The sequence below is a fragment of the Mustela nigripes genome, chromosome 12 (genome assembly GCF_022355385.1).
Source record: "Mustela nigripes isolate SB6536 chromosome 12, MUSNIG.SB6536, whole genome shotgun sequence".
In the NCBI taxonomy this organism is placed as follows: Eukaryota; Metazoa; Chordata; class Mammalia; order Carnivora; family Mustelidae; genus Mustela; species Mustela nigripes.
Window position 1 is genome coordinate 129,597,580 of NC_081568.1, and position 25,088 is coordinate 129,622,667.

Sequence of the window (25,088 nt, forward strand, 5' to 3'; positions counted from 1 at the left end):
AATGTTCCTTTCCCAGTTCTGAAATAAACCCTTTCTCCTAGGAATCCTGGTTCCTTCTATCAGAGATAATATTTAGATATTCAACCAAATTACTGTGTATGAAATTTTGTGTCTCATGGTATTTTGCAATCACAAATAATGATGGAACAAATAACTTTGTTACGGATGTATTTTTGAATATTATGACTATCTTCAGGGTAAATTCCTGGAAATGAGATTTCTAGGTCAAAGTATAAATGTGTATGTCGTTTTGTTAGGTATTGCCATTGTAATTATGAATTTATTTTATAGACCTTGTACAGTTTTGTATACCCACTATATCTAAGAGTGCCATTTCTACTTAATCTGGGCAACAGAGTATGTTGTCAGACTTTTGAAATTTTGTTAGTCTGGTATGTAAAAAATGATTTCTAGTACAGTTTTAATTTATACTTCTCTAATTATGAGTGAAAATAAACATCTTTTCATATGTTTAACAGCTATTTTATTTTGAGAAGTTGTAAGGTGAATTTTCTTTGTATTTTTTTATTCATTTAAAATTACACCTGTCAGAAATAAAAGATATTATGATGGCAAAAGAAGAAGTAAAATTGTCTCCATTTGCATATGATACAGTCTTATATATTGACATCCCTAAAGACTCCACCAAAAAACTGTTAGGACTAATAAATTCAGTAAAGTTATAGGATACAGAAAACAGTTGTTTTTATATACTAATAATGAACTATCTGAAAAAGAAATAAAAGCAACATTCCAATTTATAATAGCATCAAAAAAATTCTTAGGAATAATTTCACCAAGGAGGTGAAAGATCTATACACTGAAAAGTTATAAGACATTGGTAAAAGAAATTGAAGAAGACACAAATAAATGGAAAGATATTCTGTGGTAATGGATTGGAAGAATTAATATTGTTAAAATGTTCTTATTCTCCAAAGCCATCTATAGAATCAATGCGGTCCCTATCAAAATTCCAATGGGATTTCCCACACAAATAGAGAAAAGAATCCTAAATTTGAATGGAACCACAAAGGCCCTGAGTAGCCAAAGTTATCTTGAATAAGAATCAAGCTGAATGTATCAAATTAATGATTTCAAACTTATTATAAACATTTAACAATCAGAACAGTATGATATAGCATAAAAACAGACATGTAGACCAATAAAACAGAATTGAGAGCTTGGAAATAAGTCCATGCTGTATATAGTCAACTAATATTTGACAAGAGAGCCAAGAGTAATAGTCTCTTTAATAAATAGTGTTGGGAAACTGGATATTCATACAAGAGAATGAAATTGAACCTCTCTCCAACAGTGCAGGCAGCAAAAGCAAAAATAAAGATTCTGCACAGCAGGAAGCATTCAGCAAAATGAATAGATAATCTTAGGAATGGGAGAAAATATTTGCCAAATATCTATCTGACAAGGAGCTAATATTCAAAATATTGGGAACTCCTACAACTCAATAGCAAACAAAAACAAAAACAGACCCCCCCCCACCGAAATGGTAGAGAATCTTAGTACAGTTTTTCAAGGAACACATAACAAATAGCCAACAGACTCATGATAAAATAGTATCACTAATCATCAAGGGAATGCAAGTCAAAACCACAATGAGATGTTACCTCATAACTATTAGAATGGCTATTATCAAAGAGAGAAAGATAACAAGTGTTGACAAAGCTGTGGAGAAGAGAGAGTTCTTGTATACCATTGCTGAAAATGAACATTGGTAAAGCTACTTTGAAAAACAGTATGGAGATACCTCCAATAATTAAAAATAGAACTACCATATGATCCAGCAATCCCACTTCTGGATATAGATCAGAAGGAAATGAAATCATTATTGTGAAGAGATACTTTCACTGTTGTGTTCATTGCAGTATTATTTATAATAGTCAAGATATGAAAATAATCTAAACCTCCATCAGTGGTTGAATGGATAAAGAAAATGTGGTTTATATACATAGTGGAATATTTTTCAGTCATGAAAAGAAGAAAATCCTTTCTTTTGCGACAACAGGGTGGACTTGAGTTCATTATGATAAATAAGTCAACTCATAGAAATAGAGATTGGAATGGTGATTGTCAGAAACTGGGAGGTGGTGGAGGCAGGAGAGAAATGAGGAGATGTTGATCAGCAGGGACAAACTTCCAGCTATAAGATGAATAATCTCTGGGGATGTAATGTACAGCATGTGACTATATTTAACAGTACAGTATTATATACTTGAAAGTTGTTAAGGGAGTAGATCTTAAATGTGTATCACCACAAGAACAAAGGACAATCATGTGAGGGGGTGGAGGTATTAACTGACTTTACTGTAATAATCACTTTGCAATATATACATGTATCAAATCATTATGTTGTACACTTTAAACTTGCATATGTTTTGTTATTAGTATCTCAATAAAGCTGAACAAATATGAGTAAATATACAATTACATCTGTCAGAATACAGTCAGCTCTCTTCTGAAATAGTGTAGTGGTACAGATAATTCTCAGCACAACTTATGGAAGAGAAATATTGGTTTACCTTTTGAATACAAAGTAGACTGAATATTGGCTATATTCCATATACTACATGGGAATTAAACGTAATAGAAACTTCTTTTTGATGAACCAGCTTCATTATTTAGTAGTCACATAATAAGTATATATTGTAACTAGAAATCTGTATAACTAGATTTTCAGCTGTATGTATTTTAAGACAGTAATTCTTAAGTCTGACTGTGGAGTCAATTCTGCTATAAAGCCTGCTTTAAAAACATGAATTTGTTCCAATGCAATGATATATTGGGGAACAATTTGAACATAATCTGATTTTGTATTTGTTCATGCACAAATCTGGAAGAAGTGCTAGGTGAATGCCAAAGACTACCTAGATGAATTGAGCTGCTTAGGAATGCATAAAACTTACACAGGTGCACTCTTTCATCATTTATTGGCTACCTCTGTTCATCTGTTGGGTTATGAGCCACACCCATCCTGTAGTCTTGCAACTTTCTGTCTAAATTTAGATAACTCTTTCTACTATTTTACAAAAACTCAGAAGTTGCAACCCTTCTGATGCTTACTTTTGATAAGCGAACCTCAGGTCTTTTCGAGATAAAGTGCCATGTCTTTTTTAGTACTTAGGTGTTCTTAACCACTTCATCTATGTAAAACCCTGCAAAGATTTTCTTAGTTTCTGTCTTTTTTAAAAAATGTGTCCCTGATAAATTTTTTGACTGTTGTAATCTAACACTTAAAAAAAAAAAAGCTCTGTGATTTTCAGTGTGATTTTGCATAACACTGATTATTAAGGACACAAATGTTTTTGTACATTAGAGCTTTAAAATACTGATGCCAGCACCCCATTCAGAAACCTATTGGGTCAGAATCACTGGTCATGGGATTCAAGATTTGGTATTTTAAAAAGGCTGCCAGGTGATTCTTATTGCAGGCAGAATTGGGAACCACTAGCCTGGGTAAATCAGGAAGCTTTGAAGGAAACTCAAGGACAGACTCTTTTGAATAGGTAGTACTTTGCACTTGAAATTCAGTCTTTGAAATCCTCAGTTTTAGGGAAGTTTAATGACTTGTCTTCTAGATTTCTGTGTCTCATAAAGACTCAGGAATTCCAAAAACATTCTTATGAATTCAAACTCTGAATAAAAACTGATGTTTCAGAGAACGATTTATTTTGAATTATTGTGTGACACAGAAACTATACATTCTTCTTGGAATTTTGTTGTTGTATTTAAAAAATATTCAAGCAGGAAAGAAAGCAAGTAGTTGGAAGATACAGTCTGTACAGAGAAAACCTATTTCTAACAACTATTATTTAGGTATTTTTCAGGTTTGAGTAATTTTGTTGATTATTTTCAGTGCGTTACTATAATTATAGCTGCAGTAGTTGTGTGTTCTTTGACTCATTGTCCAGGATAAATACTTTTTGATATATGAACTCAGAACTTTAAATTACTACCTGTTTATGGAATACTGATTTATCTCACCACACATCTGCTAGTTCAGAGGTGGAAGCATGATTTGCTTTTCTAAAAGATATAATTTTTTCCCTGTATATAGTTTTCATTTTTCAGAATTTGAGTGTAGTGTTTACTTTTTTTTAATATTGGGTATTCATCCAATAACTTGTACTATTTACTTCTGTTGGTTTCCTAAGATTGAAATAGGCATTTTAGGATTCATGTTTAATTATTTTGGAAATTTGTGATGCTCTGTAGTGTATGCAGTGCAGTGTATGGTCTCTTTTTTTTAGGGGGTGGAATGATAGGGGAGCATAAAAGTTCTATAAATGAAATCATTATTCCTTTTTCACTCTGAAATAAGAGATGCATTTATTTCTAGGAATTACTTTTGGTCATAAAACAACAACATAAACTCACATTTAGGGATGTGGAAAATCTTTTGAAAAATACATTTCAGGTAGAAACAGTATTTTATAATATATTATTTTTTTTTAATATTTTATTTTTTATAAACATATATTTTTATCCCCAGGGGTACAGGTCTGTGAATCACCAGGTTTACACACTTCACAGCACTCACCATAGCACGTACCCTCCCCAATGTCCATAACCTCACCACCTTCTCCCTCCCCCGCTCCCCCCAGCAATCCTCAGTTTGTTTGTGAGATTAAGAGTCTCTTATGGTTTGTCTCCCTCCTGATTCCATCTTGTTTCATTTATTCTTTTCCTATCTCTCAAACCCCCCACATTGCATCTCCTTATATCAGGGAGATCATATGATAGTTGTCTTTCTCCAATTGACTTATTTCGCTCAGCATAATACCCTCTAATTCCATCCATGTCATCACAAATGGCAAGATTTCATTTCTTTTGATGGCTGCATAGTATTCCATTGTATATATATGCGACATCTTCTTTATCCATTCACCTGTTGATGGACATCTAGGTTCTTTCCATAGTTTAGCTATTGTGGACTTATAATGTATTATTAATATTCAGTTTACAACTCAGGATTCTAAAAGATGTTCTAAACTTAAAAGTCTCAAATCAGTAATTTTGTTTCCTTGGGTTAGGGAAATGTGTATTATACGTATATTTCTCTTAAACTGGTGCTCGCTCTTTCTTTCTTTCTTTCACCAGCATATAGTGGTACTATTTCTAATTATGCAGTGTGGTGCTGGTTTTGGTTAGAAAGAAGAAGATGCTGATTTATTTCTTAATTGTTCTGCTTAGGGAAGTTTGAAGTCTAGGTCATTATTCTAGTTAGAAACCAAAATATAGTGCAAGGCCACTTTTTTTTTTTTTTAAGATTTTATTTATTTATTTGACAGACAGAGATCACAAGCAGGCAGAGAGGCAGGCAGAGAGAGAGGAGAAAGCAGGCTCCCTGCTGAGCAGAGAGCCCGATGTGGGGCTCGATCCCAGGACTCTGAGATCATGACCTGAGCCGAGGGCAGTGGCTTAACCCACTGAGCCACCCAGGCGCCCCTTGGCCACTTTTATTTTTACTTTCATATCAAGAATGACTCACTAATCCTGGCCTAGAAGGACTTACTCACTTTAGATATTACTCATGCTACAAAATAGGTAGCCTAAAGGAGTAGATAGATTTTCCACAAGGAAAATCTAAACTAATTTATTTATCTATTTTTAAAGATTTTATTTATTTATTTATTTATTTATTTATTTATTTATTTATTTATTTTTTTGACAGAGAGATCACAAGGAGGCAGAGAAGCAGGCAGCCAAAAGAGGGGAAGCAGGCTCCTTGCTGAGCGGAGAGCCTGATACAGGGCTCTATCCCAGGTCCCTGAAACTATGACCTGAGCTGAAGGCAGAGGCTTAACTCACTGAGCCACCCAGGCACCCAGGAAAATCTAATTTAATGATAACGTACTAAATAGGGATTAATTAAAGATTACTGTATAATTTGTAACCAGTTTATAAAGTACTCTCATTAGTTTAGTTTAATAGTTATTCTTGATATACATGTATTTTGGGTGTATAGGAAAAGTTGAAAATAATCTTTTGATGCAGATGTCTTTAGGATCCCATACTTCTGTATCTTCTAGCATCATAGGTAGCACATTAAGAAATAGGCTTATATGACCTTGGCAGATTATTTAATTTCTCTCTTACCATTTATAAGATGAAGATATTGCCTCAGATTGTTGATGTGAGGGGTATGTAAGAGAAAGCCTGTGCACATAGAGGAAGCAGATATTAAAGAGAAGGAGCAGAGGATCATCTAGACAAGCAGGGTTAGACTCAATAGGGGTGACGATAAGGGAGAAAGAATGGAGACCATCAACTCCTCCTCTTGGTTCTGTGTTACACAGTATGTGAGAGAAGAACACATCATTTATTGGAGAGAGCTTTAGAAAAAGAGAGGGTCCTAAGTATATAGGCTGGTTTATAACTTCTGGGAGCAAATGCTGAGTTTCAACTTTTTTCCCAGAGGTTTATGGGAGGCGGGGTTTAAAAAATTCGATTGAGCAGTAACTGGAAGGATTGGTTGGATTTGGGCAGAAAAGGGAAGTCTGCTTTTTTTTTTTTTTTAATTTTTTTTTTTTTTTAAGATTTTATTTATTTATTTGTCAGAGAGTGAGCGAGCACGAGCACAGGCAGACAGAGTGGAAGGCAGAGTCAGAGGGAGAAGCAGGCTCCCTGCGGAGCAAGGAGCCCGATGCGGGACTCGAACCCAGGACGCTGGGATCATGACCTGAGCCGAAGGCACTGCTTAACCAACTGAGCCACCCAGGCGTCCCGGAAGTCTGCTTTTAAAGAAATGTTAAGCTGAAAGAGGCAATCAAGGAGATTTGGGGGATATAGGAAGTAGAGAATAATACAGCAACTGCCTTAGAACTTGGATGGAGGTGAGAATGGGATGCAACATGGTGGAGAACAAACAGGCTTATCTCACTGAAGCTGGAGGGGAGTAGGTTAACATCTCCAGAAGCCTTAGGGTAATTTATTGTTTTCTTTAAAACACCCAAATCGGTTAGCCCATCATTAACAAAAATCTGCTAGAACTGGGTCAACAAAGTAATCTTCTGTGGACATGATTTATAAAACTCAAGTTGCTTATGAGGATAACAGTATAGAGGGAAGTAGCTAAGTAGTGAAAAATCGCGAGAACTGGAGGAGACTGCAGGGGTTTTTAACTCAGCAACTAACTTTTGGTAGGAGAAATTGTCAAGGTGATATGATATACTTCAGAAGGGCAAAGATAACTCTGGCCTGTCCCCTTTCTGGATATTGTTCTTCCTTAGAAGAACAAGAATTGTGGCTTTGTAAGCCCAATAGCAAAAGCAAATGAGGGACATTGAATCCAGAAAAGCTGGAAGAAAAAGTAGCAGGAAAGAAAAGGTAATGTAGTTTCCTTCTGGGTCTGATCTGTGTTTAGATATCTAGATTTACTCTTTGTAATAGCAATAGTAATATTTTGGTAGCCATGTGATTTCTGGAAATGGCTATTTTCTGAGACTGGGCGATGAGTGAGCTAATGTGGCTCAGTATATATGGTGCCAGTCTTTGGAAAGGACGATGAGTGAGCTAATGTGGCTCAGTATATATGGTGCCAGTCTTTGGAACCCAACTATTGACTTCAATTAATTGATTATTTTGATTTTATTTTATCTTAAAAATATTTATTTAATTTTTTTTGTTACCTAGTATTTATTGAGTATTTGTTTTGGTTATTACATTAGTGTTTGATAACTAAGAATTTGTACTACTTGAAATAACAAGGGCTTAAAAGTTTCAACCCTTCCATTTTAGAAAGACCAATTAAATAGAGAGGCTGAAATTCCCCCTGCTATATGCCACAACATATACTATGCAGGGAAGGAGACTAGTGTATTCCTGCTTGATTTATGGGGGAAGAAATTGTAAATGTTGTAAGAAAAAAATAAGATATCCAGGAACTCATCAAATGAATTATAAAATTGACAGGGTTTGTATATTTAATCATCTTATTTTGTGAAAATTATTACACTGTCATTATGAAGTATTTGAATGTTCCTAAGCTATTTGCTTCAAATATAGTACTGATAGTGTAGTTTTCTTTTCATGCTTCTTGTGCTTAGATTCACTGAGCTTCTTGAATCTGTGGGTTTTTGGTTTTCATTGAGTTTTGAAACTTTTCAGGCATTATTTCTTCAAATACTTTTCCTATCCCTCCTCTGTCTCCTTGGTGTTTTCTAATCACACATATATTAGGTGTCTAAAAGGTGTTCTACAGCTCAGTGGTGTTCCATTTATTTATTTCTACATTCTTTTTTTCTCTTAGTTTCATTTTTGATAGTTTATATATATGTTTCATTGAGTTTTGTTAGGGAGTGCAGTTAAGTTACATGGAAAGAGCCTGATCCTTTGGATCTTGATTATAAGATTTGTTAGGTAGGGTCAGAGTAGCATCAACTCTGGGGCCAATGATTCCCCACTAACAGGGCTCTACCTAGTGCCCCATGAATTACGAGTTTTTCTGGGGTGGCTGGTGGAAACAGACGCTATTCCTAATCATATACAAACAGCGGAACTGTTGTTCCCTGTTATCTTTTCAGCCATTTTTTCCCCTCCAGTTCATGTAGCTTCTTCATGGGCACTCTGCTGAATATCAGAATAAGGTCACTGCGAATCTCCAGGTTTCTCACTGTGTCTCCATCCTCCTCTAGTCTGTGCCATGAACTCTAGCTGCCTGTTCTCAGACTCTCAGCTCTGACTTCTCAGCTCAGGGATTCTGCTCACATCCCCTTTGGTTTCTCCTCCTTTTGCTGCAGCCTCTCAAGTCATTAAGTCAGGGAAATTGTAGGACTCATCTTGTTTGTTTTCTTTCTTTCAGTGATCACATAATGTCCTTCATTGCCTGATATTCAGTATCTTGGAAACCGTTATTTCTTATATTTTGTCCATCTTTTTTTTCCTTCAGGTAGAAGCATAAATTTGTTTCTTGTTACACCACCTTGACTGATTTTATTTTAAAATATTTTCCTAATGGCATTTTATTTTTTCTTCTGGTAATGTATAATTAACATTTATGAAATCAGAGTATTTATTTAGAATTCAAGATAATTCAGATCAGGTGAGGCTTTGCATTATTATTAAAAGAAAAGAAAGAAACATACAGACAGTGTGAGGCCCAGAGTTTTATCTTTGGCCTTTTAATTTACCACCTGTAATGGCTGTGTCACTCCCCTGCTTGAAATTCTCTAATTGGACATTGTAATTAGCATAAAGTCCAACTTTTCACTCTGACATTTAAGTTTATGCATGTTTTGAACTTACACTCCTATTTTCTCTTTGCACGTCCCTTTTGAAAGACTTCCAGGCAGAAAACAGGCAATTTCAGGTCTTTTTCTTCTCTTTGGGATTCCAGTTCTTTGCTGCCTGTGGTGCTGTTACCTAAAAACAGTTTCGTGTATTATGCTCAGTTTTCTTGTTGTTTTAGTGGGAAGATGAACTTGATTCCAGTTACTATGTCAAGGCTGGAAGAAGTGCCTTACTTTAATTATTCTTTTCTCTCCTCTTTCTAGCCTTCTTCCTATCACAAAGGAATCATGGACAATGATTTCTGGTTTCCTTCAGCTCATTGCTGTGTATCTGCTAAGATGAATGGTTAATTTGTAAATTATAAACTACTAATACATATAAATACATTATTGAAACATAATACTAAGACATACAAGTACTAATAACTGGTAGGATCTGTACTTCGAATTTCATACCTGTCTACTACTGTAGATTAAGATAACTTCTTATCTTAAAGTTAAGTGGATGCCTCAATGGAATAAAGTTCTTTCTGTGGAAACAGTCAAATATTTAATTTAAAAAATTAACTTAGACTTTATTTCCCCAAAGTAAGCTAAACTATCAAGTTTTTACTTTCTTTATGGAAAAGCTGCTAGTATTTTCTATTATCTTTAACTGGCTATTGTTTTATATTTTCTCACACTATCAAGTAATGATTAACAAAGTAACTCATCTTGTGCTATTATTATTTTACTTTTTTAAAAAAGTTTTAAATTTAAATAATCTGTGTACCCCACATGGGGCTTGAACGCACAACCCTGAAATCCAAGAGTCACATGCTCCGCTGAGCCATCCAGGAAGGAGCCTCTATATTATTTTACTTTAGATATTATTTTGGCTTTTAGTGTGATGAATGTTTCCTGTTATGCATGAGAGCTGTGATTTAATTTCATGGAAGCATCTGTACTAAATTTAGAGTGATACATTCAAGGCTGGTGTTTCATATTTTAGTAGGCTCTATATTTGGAAGTGTTAGGTCACAGTGTATATATTTTGAACAGCTTGTGGATGGAATTTGAAATGAAACATGAATCTTTTTGGTTTTGATTAGTATTATTTGTTCTTTGCCTATGATTAATTTTTTCCAAAGTTAAACTTCAGATATTTTCATTTTTTAATAATTCTTATCTGGATCAGTGACTGACTACTGGTGATATCCCTTTATGGGGAACATTATTAACAGAATTATTATCCTTAAGCTGGATTTCGTATAATAAAGCACTTAGAATGCCTGCTAGTGGCCTATAGGATTTTATTACGCTACAAAGAATAATCTTCCCCCAATTTTTCTGATCAACAGATAATTTAATCTATGCACTGACCATTCCTGTGCCATAACCAAAGAGCCATATCTGCAAAATGCTCTGCTAGTTTTATCGCAAATGCTGAAGTACATCTTTACTTTTGTGTTTGTCAAGCAGCTGTTAATATTTTACTCTCTTCTTTATAACAAATATTCTAGCCACCTATCTAATTCAAGTTATATATCACCCACATTTTTTGCCCACTTACACATTCCTTTTAGGCAGGTTTCACGTTGCATTATGTCTACTCTTATCCCTTTCTTGTTTTGTCAGTTGAAGATAGGCCTGTTAATTTTCCTTCCCTGTCATAATTGGCATTACTACTACACTATCTAATTCTAGATTTAAACAATGAAAAGCCTTCTAATGGCATATGGCGTATATTCAATTCATGGTTTTATTTTACATTTATGCCTCCCTCCCTCCCTTCCTTTCTTCTTTCAAAGAATATTGAGTAGCTATTGTTTTTTTTTTTTAAGATTTTATTTATTTATTTGACAGAGAGGGATCACAAGTAGGCAGAGAAGCAGGCAGAGAGAGAGGGAAGCAGGCTCCCTGCTGAGCAGAGAGCCCGACACGGGGCTCGATCCCAGGACCCTGAGATCATGACTCGAGACAAAGGCAGAGGCTTAACCCACTGAGCCACCCAGGCGCCCCTTGAGTAGCTATTGTTTAAGGCATCACAGTAAATACCTAAATTAGTGCAGAAAGAGACATGGTGCTGTCCTAATGGAGCTTCCATTCTAGTTGGGGAGACAGAAAAAAACCAACAAGTATGCATACAGTTTAATAGTTGTTTTAAGTGCTGAGCAAGAATAGCAAGGATTAGATCTGCCTGAGATTTTGCTGCTTCCTCAAGGAAGAGAGGGATCTTGCCGTGTGAAGGAGAAGATGAGCCTTCAGGAAGAGTGAATGTTCAAGATGAGCCTTCAGGAAGAGTGAATGTTCAGGAAACTGAAGGAAAAACAATGGTTCTGGAATTTATTTAGCTGGGTAGAGAATGGCAAAACTATGAACTTGAAGGATGGACAGAGGATAGATGATCTGAGACAAATAGGTCTTTGAAAGAAATTTGGATTTTTCTTTAAATGAAAAGGAAAGGCAATGTAGGATTTTATGTTAGAGAATTATATTTTCTTTTTCTACTTTAAAGGCAGTGGGTTGGAGAGGAGCATGAGTAGAAGAATGGACACCAGTTTGGAGGTGTTCTAATAGCTTAAGCCAGGGTTAGTGATAACCTCCAGAATGGTTGGCAGTGGAGATGTAAAGAAGTGAGTGGATTTGTGGTAGACTTTGAAGGGAGAATCAGAAAGACTTGCTGATGGATTGTTGGGGAAGTGTGACCTGAACTTAAGAGGAGCAGAGACCTTTTTAGGAAGAGACTTAGTGGTATTAGTATTTTGCGATTGGGATAAAGTCAGGTTTTTGTTAAAGCTAGAATATAAAAGGAAAGTCCTGATAAAAAGTATAAGTAGTTTTCTAATAATAGAGCAGGACTTTTTGAGGGTATGGGATTCTTTGAGGGAGTATCCTGGATCAGATTAGGAAATATTGAGGGCAATATAAGGTTGATAATTAGGGTCATGATACATACCTTGGAAGGCTTGGACTTCCCACAGTGACTACAGTAAACAGGGCTTTTAGGCAGGATGAGATGTGCCCTTCTGGGAGGAGGAAGCCAAGACCGTATTAGTTGTGTCATCTTTAGTGTTAACTTTCAAGAAGGCTTCTCTCCTAGGCTGCAAAGCCTCTAACGCAGAATTTCAAAAATTTGTTGCTACAAAGAACTTAGAGAATATTTATTTTTTGAAGATAGATAATGAAACACTGATTCCTCTCACTTTTTTCCCTTTTCTTTTCTTTCTTTCTTTCTTTTTTTTTTTTTGGGGGGGGGTAGCTTTAACATTCTGTATATGCTATAGAATGTTTTCCCAATGTTGTGTTTTTTAGTGGGATATATAAATATATATGTATAATATAAATATAAAATGAAAAAGACAAAGGTATAAGAGTTATTAGGACATTTAGTTTGTTTTTGATCCATGTTTATATAGTTTTGTTTTTCACTGTTTTCATCTTGGTTAAATTTTATTTTTTAATTAATTAATTAATTATTTAAAGATTTTGTTTATTCATTTGAGAGAGAGCTAAAGAGAACACAAATGGAGTGGAGGGGTACAGAGGGAGGGAGAAGCAGGCTCCCAGCTGATCAGAGAGCCTGACTGTGGGCTGGATCCCAGGATCCCGTGATCATAACTGGAGCCAAAGGCAGATACTAGTGACTGAGCCATCCAGGTGCCCCTAAATTTTATATTTTAATGGTAGAGGTACATCAATTTTAAGTTGCTTTGTGCTATATGGAGTATATTATTAGTTAGATTTTTGAATTTCAAAGTAAGTATGATGATTCATAAGCCACATTTTATTCCATGTTTATAATAGCATTTCACAACTACAATGGCCCTTGTCCCTAAACAAATGTTAACTTTTAAAAAAGGTTAACTTTTAAAAAAAAGGTATGTTGAAGTGTATCAAAAACAGATTATCAAGTTAGACCCTGGCGAGTTCTGACTGTGATTAAGAATTTGCTTCTTTTTGGCTATTATTTTGATTTGGGTGCTTATTCAGATTTTTAAAATTAACATATAATGTATTATTTGCCCTGGGGTACAGGTTTCTGAATCATCAGGCTTACACATTTCACAGCACTCACCATAGCACACACCCTCCCCAGTGTCCATAACCCAGCCACCCAATCCCTAACCCTCTTCCCCACAGCAACCCTCAGTTTGTTTCCTGAGATTAAGAGTCTCTTATAGTTTGTCTCCCTTTCCATCCCATTTCATTTTTTATTACTAAAAATATAAATAAATAAATAAAAATAAAAATAAAAATAAATATAAATAAATAAAAAATAAATGCTCGTTTTTTCCTTCCCTATCCCTCATGGTCCCCAGCCCTGCCTCTCAAATCCCTCTTATCAGAGAGATCATATGATAATTGTCTTTCTCTGATTGATTTATTTCGCTCTACATAATACCCTCTAGTTGCATCTGCTTATTCAATTTTAATTTAGGATCCTTTTGGAACATTAACAATGAAGAATAATTCTGTTCATTCACAGAGCAAAAGTAATAGCATAGAAAATTATTCCTATCTTCAGTAAATGTCTGACATCATATCTTATCTATTTTTTTTTCTTATCTATTTTTTAATCTTTAACATGGATCTTACCTGACCATGGAAAATCTCGAATTGTTTCTGAATAGAATTTTGAAGGCCTATAGTGAAGGTATTCCTCAGTTACTTATTTTAGTATCTAGAAACTAGAATATCTAATAACAAATGACTTGTTCTTCTAGCAGTATCCATATGCCCGCTTGTCCCATACCCGACATTACATGTGTCTGCTTTAATGAAATATGTTGTGCTGGAAAAACCTTTGAGAGCTAATGGTATTTACTAAGAAACGAGAATAGATAGAAATACAGGGATTACCAGTATTTAAGACATAAGCAGCAAAAGAGAAGCAGGTACAAATATTGAGAAGGGATTTTTAGGAAGAGGAGAAGACAAGTTGGTATGTGGGAATATGAGAAGCCATGCAAACTGAAAAAGAAGAGTTTCAGGAAGAAGTGAGTCAGCAGAATCAGATCAAATGCTAAGAATAAAGGTGATTAAATTTCTGTTGAATTTGACTGTTAGGGAATGGTGACCTTACTGAGGCAGTAGTATGGTGTGGCAGAAGCATATATCATGTGTTGACAAATAGACAAGAGTGGTAAAATGATGATTGCAAATGTGGACTCTCAAAGAGTCCAATATCTTTCATAGAATATTACATTGTCTCTGATTACTAAATTTTGAAGTATTTGTACTTGCAGTTGAAGATGTTAAATATGAACCATTCATAGCTATTGCACAATTGCCAGAAACCTGGAATTTTATATTAATGTAATAATTTGTGTAAAACTAAATATCCTGAATACTTACAGCACAGTAAAATGGAAATCTTTAATACAGGTGCTAATTTTATTTCTTTATTTGTTTCAAAAGTCTTGGCTACTTATGATTCAGCAGACGGAACAGCTTAGTAGAATAATGAAGACACATGCAGAGGACCTAAATTCTGGACCCTTACACAGGCTCACCATGATGATCAAAGACAAACAGCAGGTGAAGAAAAGTTTTGTAGGTGTTCATCAGCAGATAGAGGCAGAGATGATCAAGGTTAGTCTTTCTACTCTGGAATTCTTTTGTTAATGTGATTTTCAAATTCACGAGATTATTTTACTTTGTTTGACTTTAAAAATTGTTTGTTCATCATTTTATGATGAGAAATAGGTTTTGGGGTCTCTAATAAGTACTATTTTATTCTTTTTGAATATAAAACACAATTGATTATAAAATATTCTGTTACTTTATGTTCTCTGAAAGAAAAAGAATGCTGCCAATTAAACTATGATGCAGTGCTTTCTTATCACTTAGAATTTATATTTTTTACTTACTGAAATAGCTCTTCTAGGTTTTATGATTTTTATTTTTACTCTGCATATAATAAAAAAGAAAATCTAGACAAAGTAAGATAGGATAATTTTAAAAATTTTCTTCCCGAGTTTGTCCCTTCTGGATAACTTCTTACAGTGTTTTTTTATTATAAAAATTTCGAATGTACAAAAGAAGAGAGAATAGTAAAACAGACTCCTATTGACTGATCCACTCACAGAGTCAAGTTTTTTTTAAATCTATATTCACATACTTTTTCTAATACACTGGATCATTTTAAAGAAAATTGCAGGTATCATTTTGTCCATAAATATTTTAGCATGTATTACTGAAATGAATACTCTTAAAAACAAAAACAAAAACTTAACCATATTATCATTAACCCACCTAAAAATAACAGTAATTCCTTTGGGTTATTAAATATCCTGACTGTGCTCAAATGATTGTTGTTTAAATGTTTTTTACAGTTGGTTCATTTGAATCATGACCCAAACATGGCTCATATATTGTTTTTGAGTAGTTTTCTTTTAATCTGTAGGTACCTCCCCTGAGGTACCTATTTTAAATGTTATTTAAAATAGCATTTTAAAAATGCTATTTATTTGTGGAAGAAACTGGGTACTTCACTAAAGGTTCCAGTGCTGCCAGCCTGATCAACCTATTGAAAAAGTTTCTCTTTAGTCATTCACCAAATAGGTTTAGAAACAATTGATGTTTGCTGCTTAGATCCATTATTTAGTAGGTGTTATAAAATGGCAGTATTTTACTTCTATCATTCCTAATGCGATTGTTAGCTTTAATTTTTTAGTAAAAACTTTTCTTATATCAACTGTTTGGCTACCATGAGGTATAGTTCATAAACAACAAGCAGGATAAATGCTTGCTTTTTGCAGTTAATTAGCCAGTTTGGAGAACAATGAATTAGTTCTTTTTTTTTTTTTTTTTAAGATTTTATTTATTTATTTGACAGAGATCACAAGTAGGCAGAGAGGCAGGCAGAGAGAGAGAGAGAGAGAGAGAAGCAGGCTTCCTGCGGAGCAGAGAGCCCGATGCAGGGCTCGATCCCAGGACCCTGAGATCATGACCCGAGCCGAAGACAGCAGCCCAAACCACTGAGCCACCCAGGCGCCCCAGTGAATTAGTTCTTTAGCAAATTCAAAGTTGAGACTTCCAGTCTTAACTTCCAGTTTCCACTCTGGCCTATAAGAAATTTGGAAGTTGTGACTCCATCCTAACAAAAATTTAAAATTTCAGTAAATTGAAAAATCAACATCTCTCCTTGATCCTTAAGAGAAATGAGGTGACAGAGCTAACGGCTCCCCCTAACATTGGAGAGACAGACAAGTGAATACAGAGAATCACAATTTATCAAAGCGAAAACCTCTTTGGGAAGCAGTGCTCTGTACAGGAAAACGTGAACTGTAACTGACGAATTCTGGATGCTCAGCGTGGACAATCTGACAGTTAAAAACTCCAGGAGGAGCCAGTTATTGAGAGGACTTCATGCTGTTGTGACTTTTACTTCCCAGACCTCTACCAGGTTCTCACAATGAATATTGGAGAAAAATCTCATTCTCCAGTGTGGGGAGGGGAAAGGGAACCATTTTGGTACATGCCAAAGCATTCTATCCTTAATAAAGTTTGCTCTCAGGAGAAACCGTTTACCCTTAAACTGACTAATCTGGGGGAAGGGAAATTCACAACTCCTACTCACTCTGAGTGGGGCGTGAGCTAGTCAGCTGAGTAGCACATGTGAAGTACATAGAGAGGCACAGACTCAGTAGAAGACTGAGTTATACGCTAACCATAGGGTATAAAATGCTTCATCTTTTCTGACAGCTTATTCTTAGAGGCCTATTTAATCAGTTTCTTTTACTTGGTACATCCTGGTATATCCTGCCTAGCAATCAAGAAAAAGTAACAATGGATAGCAAAAGGCAAAAATACACAACTGGAAGACACAGAACAAGCATCAGACCTAGAGACAGTAGAGGTGTTAGAATGATCAGACTAGGAATTTAAAACAACTATGTATAATATGCTAAGGGCTCTAATGGATAAAGTAAAAAGCATGAAAGAACAGATGGGTAATGTAAGCACAAAGATGGAAATTCTAAGACAGAAAAAAAAGGCATTCCAGCATTCTCTAGCATATTCTCATGCTCTAGAGAGCAAAGATGGTGTAACAGAAATGAAGAATGACTGATGAGCTTAATAAGAGATTGGACACAATTAAGCAAAGAATCTCTGAAGCTGAGACTATATCATTTGAAGTCTACACAACTGAAAAGCAGAGAGTAAGGACTGAAAAAAAAAAATGGAACAGAATAACAAAGAACTGTGGGCTAACTAAAAAAGCTATAGCATATGTATAATGGGAATACCTGAAAGAGAGGAAAGAGAGAAAGGAACAGAAAAGATTTTTGAAATGATAATGACTGCAAATTTCCCTAAGTTAATGTCAGACAGCAAAGAGCTGATCCAGGAAGCTCAGAGAACACCAAGCAAAATAAATGGCCAAAAAACTACACAAAGGCATATCAATTTCAAACTACAGATAACCAAAGGAAAAAAAAGAAAAGAGGCCTGAATAAAAAAGCACTTTTACCTATAGAAGATCAAATATAGGAATTACATCTGACTTCTCAAAAGTAAGTAGGCAAGAAGGAAATGGAATGAAATATTTAGATGTTGAGAGAAAAAAACCCCACAATCCTAGAATTCTAAACCCTGTAAAATTATCCTTCAAAAGTGAAATAAAGCATTTCTTAAACAAAAATTGAAGAAACTTGTAGCCAGTGGATTGAGAAGGAAAATGAAAAAGTTCAGAAACTCAGATGTACATAAGGAACGAAATAGCATTAGGGAAAGAATGTGAAGATAAAATAAAAACTTATTTTTCTCATTCTTGATCTAACATGTAATAGTTTATTGAAAATAATAATAGCAATAATATTCAATTATGTATGGTCATATATCTTGGGTGTGTACATTTGTATACATATGTATATAAGTTTATGTTGCTTATATATAAGTAAAATGAAAGACATTAATGATATACAGGATAGAAAGGAGGTATTAGGATTATTTTTGTATTGTAAGGTACTCATACTACCTGTGAAGTGCTATAGGGTTCTTTGAAAAGAGTTTTCATTAGTTTTAAACACATATTGCGAACTCCAAGAAACCTACCAAAAAAAAGTTAAAAAAGAAGTATAACTGGGGGTGCCTGTGCTCAATTGGTTAAGCCTCTGCCTTTGGCCTGGGTCATGATGTCAGGGTCCTGGGATCGAGCCCCACATTGGGCTTTCTGCTCAGCAGGGAACCTGTTTCCCTCTCTCTCTCTGCCTGCTGCTGCTCTGCCTACTAGTGATCTCTCTCTCTGTGTCAAATAAATAAAATCTTTTTAAAAAAGTATAATTGACATACTAGAAATGAGAGAGAATAGAATTGTATAAAACATCAAAACCACAGAAAAAAATGGTGGAAGACAAAAATAGGAACAATAATAAGGGTACCAAATAGGAAACTAACAAATATGATTGCCATTAATCCAGGTATTTAAGTAAGTTCTTTGATGGTTAGTGGTCTAAAGGAGCCAATTAAAGGACAGAGACTGTCAAAGTGGATTTAGAAACAAGACCCAAATGTATGTTATCTACACGAAACCCATTTTAAATATTAAGATGTAGATTGATAATAAGTGGATGGAGAAAGATATTCTATGCTAATCCTAAAAAAAGTATATTAATGTTAGAGCAGTCTTCAAAGCAAGGAAACTTTTTGGGGATAAAAAGGAAGATTACATAATGATAAAGGGGTTAGATCTCCAAGACGTAACAATCCCTAAGATGTATGTGTCCAACAACATAATGTCAAAATACTGATGGAACTGCAGGAACTGATAGAATTGCAAGGAGAATAAGATGAATACTCCGTTACAGTTGGAGACTTCAACACTCCTCATCAGAAATGAACAGATCCAGCAGGCAGAAAATCAGTAAGGTCATAGATGAACTTAATAATACCATTAATCAGCTAGATACAGTGAACATCTACAGACTGTTTCATGGAATAACAGCAGAATACACATTCTTCTGAAGCTTACATGGGAGATTGAACAGATGCACTACATTCTTGACTGTAAATCATACCTTAATAAATTTAGAAGAAGAGAAATCATTCAGTGTCTGTTCTGAGACCACAGTGGAATTAAACTAGAAATCAGTAATAGAAAGATAGCTGTATCATAGTGTACTTCTATTTTCAACTTTTTGAGAAACCTCCTTACTGTTTTTTAGAGTAGCTTCACCAATTTGCATTCCAACCAGCAGTGTAAGAAGGTTCCTCTTCTCTGCATCCTTGCCAGCACCTGTCGTTTCCTGTGTTAATTTTAGCAATTTTGATGGTGGAGGTGATATCTCATTATAGTTTTGGTTTGCATTTCCCTGATAATGAGTGATGTTGAACATCTTTTCATATATCTATTGGCCATCTAGATGTCTTCTTTGGAAAAGATGAAATGAAATACTTCTAAAAGGCACATGGATTAAGAAGAAATCTCAAGAGAAATTAAAACATATTTTGAACTAAATGATGAAAATAAAACGTACCGAAATTTGTAGGTTGCAAAAGCAGTGTTTCGATAGAAATTTATAGTATTGAATATATGCTAGGAAAGAAAAAAGATCTAAAATCAATCCTCTAAACTTCTACTTTAGGGCATTAGAAAAAAATAGAAAGAGCAAATTGAATCCAAAATAAGCAGAAGAAAAGGCATAATACAAATTAGGGTGGAAATCAGTGAAAGTGAAAACATAAAGTCAATAGAAAAGTCAACAAAACAAAAAGCTGATTTCTTGAAAAGATCAATAATATCAGTAAGTTTGTAGCCAGGTTAAGTAATAAAAACAACATGGGCACAAATTACTAATAATAGGATTGAAAGAGGGGACATCAATAGTTCATATTAAAAGGGTAATTAAGGAATACTGTAAACAACTCTATGCCCACAAGTTTGGTTACATACAAGAAATTTGGCAATTCTCTGGAAGACACAGTCTGCTAAAAGCTCACACAAGAAGAAATAGCTGATCTGGATAGGTATATATCTATTGCAGTTATTGAATCAATAATTAATAACCTTTCAAAACCAAAAGGACCATGCTCAGATAGTGAATTCTTTCAAATATTTAAGGAAATAATCATACCAATTCTCTATGAATTCTTTCAGAAAAAGAAACTGAGGGATACTCCTAACTAATCCAAGAGATCACCATTTCCAAACCAGACAAAGACATTAGAGGATAAAACTACAGACCAGTATCTCTCATGAACATAGATGCAAAAATCCTTAACAAACTATTAGAAAATTAAATCCAACAATGTATAAAAATAATTGTGTATCATGATCAGTGAGATTTATTTCAGGTGTGCAAGGCTGGTACAACATTTGAAAATCGGTTAATGAAGTCCATCACATGAACACATTAGAAAAAGAAAAATCACATGAGCATGCAAATAAATGTAGAAAAATCACTTGACAAAAATTACAAAACCAGTACACATTCATGATAAAAACTCTCAGAAAACTAGGAAAAGAGGAAACCTTCCTCAACTTGATAAAGAATATCTACAGAAAACCTACAGCTAGCATCATAAGTAATGATAAGAAACTTGAAACTTTCTCAATAAGATCAGAAGCAAGTCAAAGATGTTTTCTCTTACTGTTGCTTGTTAACATCATACTGGAAGTCTTAGCTAATGCAGTAAGTCAAGAAAAGAAATGTATATAGACTGGGAGCAATGACAGATGATATGACTGTCTGAAGAAAATCCAAGTGAATCAACAAAAAAACTTGTAATTTATAAGTGATTGTAACAAAGTTACATATGAAATGTTACTTTACAAAAGTCAGTCACTTTCTCTTGTACATCAACAATAAACAAGTGGAATATGCAATTAAAAACACAATATCATTTTCATTAGCTTCTCCAAGAATGAAATACGTATATACATATATGCAACATATATACAAGATCTATAGGAGGAGAACAACTGAATTCCAAGGAGAGAAATTATAGAAGAAATAATTGGAGACGTATTCCATGTTGGTTGATGAGAAGACTCAATATTGTCAAGATGTCAGTTTATATCAGCAAGATGTCAGCCTGCTCTTTAGATTTAACACAATCCCAATATTGACAAACTGATCCTAAAGTTTATATGAGAGGCAAAAGACCCTGACTTGTCAACAGAATATTGAATATGTAATATTATTTAGTACTCAGAGAAATTAGCTATCAAGCCATGAAAAGACCTGGAGGAAATTTACATGCATATTACTAAGTGAAAGAAGCCAATCTGAAAAGGGTACATACTACATGATTCTAACTATATGATATTCTGGAAAAGGCAAACTATAGAGACAGTAAAAAGATCAGTGGTTTCCAGGATTTAAGGGGGAGAGAGGAATGAATAGGTGCAGCCCAGAGGATTTTATGACAGTTAAACTACTTTATATGATACTATAATTATAGATATATGTTGTTATATATTTGTTAAAATCCATAGAATATACACCAGGCATGAAACCTAATTTGAATTTTGGATGATAATGATGTGTCATTGTAGGGTCATCTGTTGTAAAAAATGTACCACTCTAGTAGGGGATGACTGTACATTGGTACGTACAGAAGGTATATGGGAAATTTCTGTTATTTTCTGTTCAATTTTATTGTGAAACTAAATCTTCTCTAAAAAATAAAGTCCAGTATACAAAGTTAATTATTGAGTTTTCTTTTATTTTGAAGATTTATTTATTTGAGAGAGAAAGAGAGAGAATGAGTAGAGGGAGGGCAAAGGGAGAGAGAGCGAATCCTCAAGCTGACTCTGCAGAATGTGGAGCCTGACACAGGGCTTGCTCGCAACTAGGACCCTGGGCTCTTGAGCTGAGCTGAAACCAGGAGTCGGCTGCCCAACCAACTGAGCCAGCCAGGTGCCCCTTGAGTTTTCCTTTTCTTTTTTCTTTCTTTCTTACTTTTTTTTTCTTTTCTTTTTTAAAGATTTTATTTATTTATTTGACGGAGAGACATCACAAGTAAGCAGAGAAGCAGGCAGAGAGAGAGGGGGAAGCAGGCTCCCCACTGAGCACGGAGCCCGATGCAGGGCTCAATCCCAGGACCTCGAGATCAGATCCTGAGCCGAAGGCAGAGGCTTAACCCACTGAACCACCTAGGCGCCCCGAGTTTTCCTTTTCTTAAAGGAATGGTTCAGACCCATTTATATCTGTATCATAGCTATCAATATTTTTTTGTGATTTTTTTTTTTTTTTTTTTTTTTGTATATTGTTGTCCTCTGTTCCATCCAGAGCAATGGTGATGCAGAGTTCGTTAAAAGTGGACTCTGGAGGGGGTGCCTGGGTAGCTCAGTGGGTTGAGCCGCTGCCTTCTGCTCGGGTCACGATCTCAGTGTCCTGGGATTGAGTCCTGTGTTGGGCTCTGTGCTCGTTGGGGAGTCTGCTTCCTCCTCTCTCTCTCTCTGCCTGCCTGTCTGCCTGCTTGTAATCTCTCTCTGTCAAATAAATAAATAAATAAATCTTTAAAAAAAAAAATGTGGACTCTGGAATATTCTTCCAAGTTGCTTATGCCCTTTTTGTAAGTTTTTGATGTTGCTGATATCTTAGTTTTCTCAAAGGTATATTAGAAATTTTTCAAATACCATCTAAGACCCTTATTTTTTCCTTACATGCTATGTAAGTGGGTTTTTGACTATAGAATCAAGGACTTTCATTTGCTTAGTTTTTCCAAAGAAATAAAAAATACTCATATTAGAAGTGGTAAATTAGAACAAGTCCAAGTTACTCTGTATAATAAATATAAATATTTAAATTAGCTTTTTTATTAGAGAAAATATTTCTATATACAGCATCTTAATCTATTGGTCTTTAAAGTTAATATGATGACAGCAGTATTTCTTGACTTGCTTTTCTAAGAAATGTTATTCTTTTTTCATATGCTGTTGAATTTATTATTGATTTCTAAACCAATTTTTAATATATTATCTATAATATATATTAAGGAGCAACTCTGTTCTGTAAGCAATAAAATATATATCAGTTAGTACTCTTGGATTTAAGTTTTTGACCATAAAATTTATTCTTTATTATTCTTTTTGACAGGTTACAAAGACAGAATTAGAGAAATTAAAATCCAGCTATAGACAGTTAATAAAAGAAATGAATTCTGCCAAAGAGAAATACAAAGAAGCTTTAGCTAAAGGTATGGAAAAGTTATGAAAAATTATTTATTTTAATGATTTTTTTTCTTATCATTTGAGGATTGTCTTAATGAGTAGCAGATTGATTCCACTTAGGCCATTCACGTTTTAAAAATGTGAAAATATGCCAAAATAGACTAATTGTCAAACTATTTAATAAGTCTTTTTATTTTTTGTTTTTTTAAATGACATATTTTTGAGTAGTTCATGCAAAATGAAATTATATAGCACTTGTAGTAGAATGCAAAGAATGTTTAAAATTTTTTCTCTAGCATCAGATCTACTTATTTAATTACTGAATACTGAATAAGAAAAATAAGGTCATATTTGTTTAGATACCTCTTTTAGTCCTCTTTTTACCTGTAGTATTTAAAAGCCATTAAAAGACAAGATTATTTTATGGCATTATTTTGCTTTCAATTTAATTTTATGTACCTATATTGCTCTAACATTTTCATAAGAACCTTTTGAAATAAATAGAAAGAGAAACATTATTTTTATTTTAAATAAGAGTTTATGGTTATGAGTCTTTAAATGTGAGTAAACAGTCTTCATATTTAAATTTTTTTTAATTATAAAAGTTGGAGGGGTTTGTTTTTTTTTTAATTCTTCCTGTCTAAATATAAGCTTTATTAGCAGCTCTGTCTTCTTTTTCTCAACATATTTTCTCTTGGTCTTTTACTTGTGTATATATTCTTGTTTTGCTGAGGTAAATCAAATAAATAGCTCTACATTTGAATATATCTTGCACGATGAAAATACCATGTTTTTGTTGTTAATCCCAATAGACTAGATGAGATACTGATGTAGATGGGTTTCTCCCTCCTTCCGTTTCTTACTTCTTTCCTTTGTCTTCACTCTTTCTCCTCTGGCTGCTCTCTGGTTGCTTTCTCCTCTTCCTTCTCTCTGTCCTTCCCCATTCTCTTGCTTAGTCTTTGCTCCCCATTTTCCTACCAACACAACATTTACTTTGTTTCTGTCTGTTCCTGTCCCCACCCCTCACACATTTACCTCATGTTTCTGATTTTTTGCAGTGTTTCTGCTACCTTTTTAGGGAAGATGAAGCTCTGTTTAAAGTTTTCTAATTTCTGCTTACTTACTTGTCATGTACCTCAATCAGTATTTTGAGATCATGATCTCCTTATTAATATAAGCATATCTTTTAAAAAACATTTGTAATTCAATTATCTTAAAGTATTTAAAAACTTAAATTATTTAAAAAAATCATTTAAAAAATGGCATTGTATAAAGATCATATACATACTTTGGAGTCAGATAGTATTAGATATAAATTCCAATACTGTGATTACTTCATAGATTTTCAAATTTCATATATTTAATTATTATTCTTTTATTATTTTAAAAGATCTCTAGATAATTAAGAAATATTTACTGAACATTTGCTGTCTATAAGTTATTGAAATTCAAACAGTATTTCCTAGACATTCAAGGAGCTTACCTATTTCTAGTTGATATTCTAATTTATGAACAAGTCTTACCCTCTTTCAAAATTCAGTTTATGTGCAAGGGATCTCTTGCTAAATCAAGAGTAGTTTAGAAGTAGTTTTGTACGTTAAGCATTACTACTCAATCTGTCAAAATAGTTAATTTTATAAGGTCTGTTACTTAATGCATGCCTAGCATTCACAAATTAGTGCTCTATATTAAAAATATCTATATTTAAATTCACTCAGAGCAAGTGATGAATTAATCCA

The 25,088-nt window shown here is 34.1% G+C and overlaps 1 protein-coding gene across 3 annotated transcripts in view; it reads left to right on the forward strand.

Moving 5' to 3' along the window:
- The window catches only part of FER (FER tyrosine kinase), a 473,779-nt gene that overhangs the window by 54,715 nt on the left and 393,976 nt on the right, over positions 1 to 25,088 (forward strand). For all 3 annotated transcript variants that reach the window (XM_059418338.1, XM_059418340.1, XM_059418339.1), the window contains 2 exons: positions 14,646 to 14,819; positions 23,276 to 23,375. In XM_059418338.1, coding sequence (XP_059274321.1) covers positions 14,646 to 14,819; positions 23,276 to 23,375 — 274 coding nt within the window. The remainder of the gene's footprint in view (positions 1 to 14,645; positions 14,820 to 23,275; positions 23,376 to 25,088) is intronic.